Source organism: Ceratina calcarata, unplaced genomic scaffold (assembly GCF_001652005.2).
Source record: "Ceratina calcarata isolate Rehan_Ccalc_2016 unplaced genomic scaffold, ASM165200v1 scaffold233.2, whole genome shotgun sequence".
In the NCBI taxonomy this organism is placed as follows: domain Eukaryota; kingdom Metazoa; phylum Arthropoda; class Insecta; order Hymenoptera; family Apidae; genus Ceratina; species Ceratina calcarata.
In genome coordinates this window covers 191463-196948 of record NW_017145181.1, presented here as the reverse complement: position 1 = coordinate 196948, position 5486 = coordinate 191463, and the positions used below count along the sequence as shown (strand labels likewise).

The window sequence follows — 5486 nt, the reverse complement described above, 5'->3', positions numbered from 1 at the left end:
GTTTCATATGTACCAATTTAATATTTTCATTTAACTGCGAATTTTCATTTATATAAAAATAGTAATTGCAGAAAATATAAAAAATTGCCATGTGTAAAAATGTTAAATACATATTGCAGTATTTATCGAAAATTTTTAAACATGCCATAAATTTGTATACATTTTATATACAAATCCGCAGTGTAATTATTATAGTCAGTGAATTTCTAATAGAATTAATAATGAAAGTACTTCAGATTCAATCGCGTCCGTTTGTTAGGATTTGCATAGCAGTGGTGACGAAGCAAGATCGGATCTCTAATGCGTTATCTAGGTTCTGAAAAAGATGATCTACGGTCCGTGATCGATTCAATCTGAGCGTAACGTTTGTCCGCGTGATGCAGCGTGATGCAGCGTGATGATATCGTGTCTAGAGTTACGCACTAATGCTCTAATGAAGCAGCCGAATGCAACGCCTAAATTTCGCCCAGTCTCTGATGAACGTTACCAATCCTTAACCAGTTTTTCGAACAAAAGGTAAAAGACGACGCACGCTGTCTCACGACTTCTCGCCTGTCGTTTCTAAGAATTCCCGCGGATTATCAATTGTAATTATATGTAATCAACGTGGCTTGATGGCTTCCCATCAATTTCCACGCTACTATCATTTATTGAAACAACAGAATGCAGGGAGAAAAAATGAAATGAATACTAAAAGCGGTATGAAATTATTCAAAGGAAAATATGCGATCGTTCTCGACGCGGTGAAAAGAGCCGTTGATAAATCATAGAATTTTTAATGGTCATTTACTCGGATTTACTTTGGCGAGAGAAAAAAAAATAGACGGTGCCCGCGGGATGAATCTTTCATAATTTTGTGAACGAGCCAGAGTGGTTTTAAAACCGACCTTATTTTGATGCGCTCCTCTCATTAATTCCGTAAAACATGATAATCGGCGAGCTTCGAAAGCGACGCGAATCTCTCGTGCATACTTCGTGGCAATTTCGCTCTCCTACCGGAAGCATACGTAATTGTACCCCCGTTTCCGTGGCCGAGCAAAACTCAGGGATCGAATCCAGTCCGGGTTCGTGAAAGAAATAACGTGTGTATGCGCGTTATTGTCCGCCTCTGTTGTACGCCACCGGAAAAACATGTGCGGGCAGACAACGCGTTGCTATTTCTGGTAAAACACTTGTGCAAAATAACTGCAGTGAGCGGCAAAGGAATCACGAAATCTCGCTTCCTCGAGTCGGTTAAACTAGCTGAAACCTTCAATTACAATTGTTCAAGATAATTCTTCTGTTAAAATACTTCCAACTATCGACGTAACAATAATTTTTCACGAATCCATCGATCGATCCTCGAAGGGTTGCTGTTAAAAAAAATGTAGAATCAATGGTGGAAGAAGTCAGTCGATTGATTTAATTTTTTTTCAACAATTTTTAACAAAACGCACGGTCGCTCGAAAAAAATGTAGAATATTTGTAAAATAGATCGGTTGATTTAATTGTCCTTGAAATGTAATAAAAATTTTTAACGAGACGAACACGTCAATGGATACACGACACGTGTGCTCGTGAAGATTGCTTTTAAAAAATGTAGAATCGACCGATGTAAAAGTCGGTGAAAATTGATTTTAAATTCAGCCGACGGAACGTATCACGAGCCGTTTAAAATTAATCGATGTATCCCGAGGCATCAATGAAACCACTAAACTGCGACGCTGCTGGTACTTGGGTTTACAAATAATGGACACGGTTTACCGTGGCGCGAGGGCCAGCAAACTCCGCGGATGGTTCAAAGCTTTTCTCGGACGAGTTTCAAAGGGAAATATAAAACGGTCTAGCTGCTCAATTTGAGGCTCTCGTAACGTCTGCAATGTTAAAAGAGACAAAGGACCGAGAGACTTTTATGTTTGCTGTTAAAAGCAACGGATGAAAATTGTTCTCCTAACGATTCGATGAAACGGCGCAACGTTTACGTTGTCCCGCGACGTTAAGGGCTCGAGGATCGATCGATACGGTTTGGATATAACAGCCACAGGCTATTTAAAACCCTGGGATACGATCACTGGGAACGTTGCGACCAATCCATATTTGAAACCAACTATGGACGCGAAATTTGATACCCAAGTATCTCTGAATCTCGAGTGATTCGATTATTACATTTGCCAGCAATTTACCGTCAGGATGCAACGTTACCGGGGATTCGGTTCGAAAGCTTGTGACAGCGATTTCGAACACACGCGTACGGAGAAGTCGTGATTGCCTGCGTGATCAGCCCTTTGGATGCTCGTGGTAACAGAGAATGAGAAAATAGAGAGAGAGAGAGAGAGAGAGAGAGAGACAGAGAGAAACAGAGGCACGTACACTCACAGTGTCGATCAAAAGTTTGGGCTGTAACGGTGATAGAATTCGAGCAAGTAGAATAGGACTGCACGTAGTCAGACGTTAAATACATGGTCAGCATTTATCACGGATGACGATCGCCAGACTGCAGATTTTTATACAATTTAAGAAAACCCTTTCACATGTATCAATGCATATTCTTGCACGTTACATGCGTTCTTTATTTATTTTTTATATATATATATAAATGCGTAGAATCCACAGTCCATTGATCACTTATACTACTGAAAATTCCTGTTAATATTCTATTTTCCCGCAAACGACGGTACCCAAAATTTTGAGCAGTCCTGCGAATATGTAACAAAATATACATATATATACATGTATATATATATATATATATTCAGGCGTGTTGTTTATCAAGAAGCAGCAGTTTGTCTTACAGGGTGCTGGACGCCAGATTGGTGTCCTCGTCTTTGATCTGGCCATCGAGGGCCAGGCCCCATTTATCTTTGTTGTTGGCGAGAAGCGGTGTCAGAAAGAACACTTTGCTCAGCGTGAAACCTGGCCCCACCGGGCACCCCTCCCTGACAAACATTCAGCAAAACGATGAGGCTAAACTGTGCCACAGGGCCCGTAATAGAAATTTGTGAAAAAGCTTTCACCCTCAACTTAAGCACGAAATCCGTTTTTTTTTTTTTTTTTTTTTTTTCCCACGCGTTTCTCTCCATCGTAATTTCGAACCGTTATCTGATAAACGTCGACGTCGCTCTTTGATCCTCGATACAATTCGTGTCTGTGTGTCGGTCGATTTAATTAAATAATTGGTTCGCGTTAACGATAAATTCTTTTCATGTTTTTAATTGGTTTTTTTCACTAATAGAATTGATCGGGTCTCGCTGTCACTGCTTTTGATAACAATTCTGGTATAAAATCGATGTAGAGACAAATGAAATCTGGCATGAAGTACGTAGCGTTCTCTAAAAGCAACAATTTACTGGCTCCGCCGGAAATAGGAAAAACTGCAATAAAACCTTGGCATGGACGTGTACGTAGTACGTCGGAAAAACCGTGATCGCGATATCATCGAAACGATATCCGTCGTCCCCTTTGATATTAAAGCTTCCCGGAGACCGAAAGCTCGATCACGGGAGACTCACGTCGGCTTCGATCTCGACAGGACGATACATGGCGATGATGATAAGCTATTGGACATGACGACTATAATGAACTAATCATCGCGTGTTCGTGTGTCTCTATGTGTGTACGTGTAAAACACGAAAATTCAGCTTGTGCGTCACACTGCAATACAGACTACATGGACCGTATGGGACGGGTCGAGATGAGCTAGGAATGAGATAGGAATTGGGGAAGAATTCTCGTGGGTTCCAGCATATCAATTGTGAAGAAAGACACAGACCGATCGAGGACGACTAAAATGGACGAGGGGAGACGGGGGGGGGGGAGAAAGAGGGACGTGACCTTTGTACAGGAAAATAAGACCACCACCGATAGATCCCATATCCGTAAAAAATTCCCCAGCAAAAAAGGCGATGAAGGGAGATACTCGCATTCCGCTTTGAGACAGTGTTTCCCATACAATATTTTAATCGAACTTTCTTTTCACAATGCGATCGTTCGCGAGGACTGCCGCAATTAAAGCTACGTGTCGTCGCGCAGTTCGACTCGAGTCAACGGAGAGTCTTGACCTTTAAAAAAAAAAAGCGGAAAATGTTTACCAGCGATGTGTCAAGCTAGAAAGAAGTCCGAGGTTTCCTGGAACGTTTCCAGCGTCGGGTCGCGAACGTTCGCTTTGAAAAATAGTACCCGGCCAATGTATGAGCACTCACATTGTGCTAGATGCGAGATTGGTGTCCTCGTGCTTAAGTTGACCGTCTAGAGCAAGACCTCGCTTGTCTTTGTTGTCAGCAAGCGTCGGCCTTAGAGAAAACACCTTGCTCAGGGTGAATCCTGGCGCTACCCCTATACTGCCAGTGTAATCATCTTATTTTGCGTTTCGTCATGTAACAATTCCGTTGAGGATTTATCGTGTAACACCTAGCTGTATACTAACAGGGACGTGTGGGTGTGTCTGTCGGACAGACTCTCTACTCGTCTGATGTTTAAGAAAACTTGGGACAGAATTAGAATTCGGCGTTGGTCCCGTTCTGAACGCGCCGTTGTCACGCATTACGCGGTGTACATTTTCGCGTTCGATCGAAATTTATTGCAACCCGTCGCTATTTACGTCTTCCTACCGTCTATAGATCACGAGTAGCTTGGTCACGCCGTAGATTGCGTTACCGATAAATTTCCTCGCTAACCGCTACGCTACAGTACAGAACATTCAGCTTCTATTTAAGGATATCGAACAAACGCGCGAGATAAATCGTCCCAGAATCGGTCTCCCGTCCGATCGACAACAGTTCGAGTCTCTATTATTGCGTCTATGAAAACATCGTGACAAATGGCTATCGAAATTTCTTTTAAAAACGGTAATAAATCTTGCGTTTAAAATTTTCTCCGACGCGCGACGAAAGTTTTATCTCAACCGGACAATGTAGACATCAATGTCGCAAACTTTCTCGTTCACTTTGATACTCATTCGTTGCGATTCGCCCGTGTCAACGTTGAATAATGGCCGTGTATTGAATGATACTCACTCGCTCTCGGCCTCTGCGACCGTGCACTTGTACTGGGCGGTGGAGAACAGGCAGATGTCCGCGAACTGCCTCACGGACACTTTGATCTTCTTCACCGTCCGGTTACTGTTGTTGGCTATGTGCACGTTCACCGCGATGTTCTCGCCGTGGTGGTACAGCTCCTTGTCGAGGGACGCTTCCAGGTGAAGCTTGTTCGGAGACATTACGAACTCTTTGCTCACCTCCACCGAAGGCTGTTCGCCTTGTTTAGAAGGCGCGTACATGATCTTGCGTATCGCCAGACGCACCGAGTTACTGCAACACGCCAAACGACGCTCCAACTATCGTCTTTCCAAATTATTTTCTTAGCAGATTTTTATGCAAATATAAAAAATACGTCTGTACATAAAAAGACGTGAATTCTGTACAAACAGATTAGACTTGTTAAAATATGTTTCACAAAATAAGATTTTGCATAAAAATCGGCAGTCGTGGGTTTTTAACACTAGATTGCCC

At 42.5% G+C, this 5486-nt stretch overlaps 1 protein-coding gene across 6 annotated transcripts in view; it reads right to left on the bottom strand.

Moving 5' to 3' along the window:
• Positions 1 to 5486, bottom strand: part of krz (beta-arrestin protein kurtz) — a 27933-nt gene that overhangs the window by 4685 nt on the left and 17762 nt on the right. For 2 of the 6 annotated variants that reach the window (XM_018020750.2, XM_018020749.2), the window contains exons 4-6: positions 4992 to 5285; positions 4179 to 4316; positions 2772 to 2915 (exon numbers count right to left, since the gene is read on the bottom strand). In XM_018020750.2, the coding sequence (XP_017876239.1) occupies positions 2772 to 2915; positions 4179 to 4316; positions 4992 to 5285 (576 nt within the window). Of the gene's footprint in view, positions 1 to 887; positions 1250 to 2771; positions 2916 to 4178; positions 4317 to 4991; positions 5286 to 5486 lie in introns of all 6 variants that reach the window. The other 4 variants (XR_003388865.1, XM_018020751.2, XM_018020752.2 and 1 more) reach the window with 4 other exon arrangements.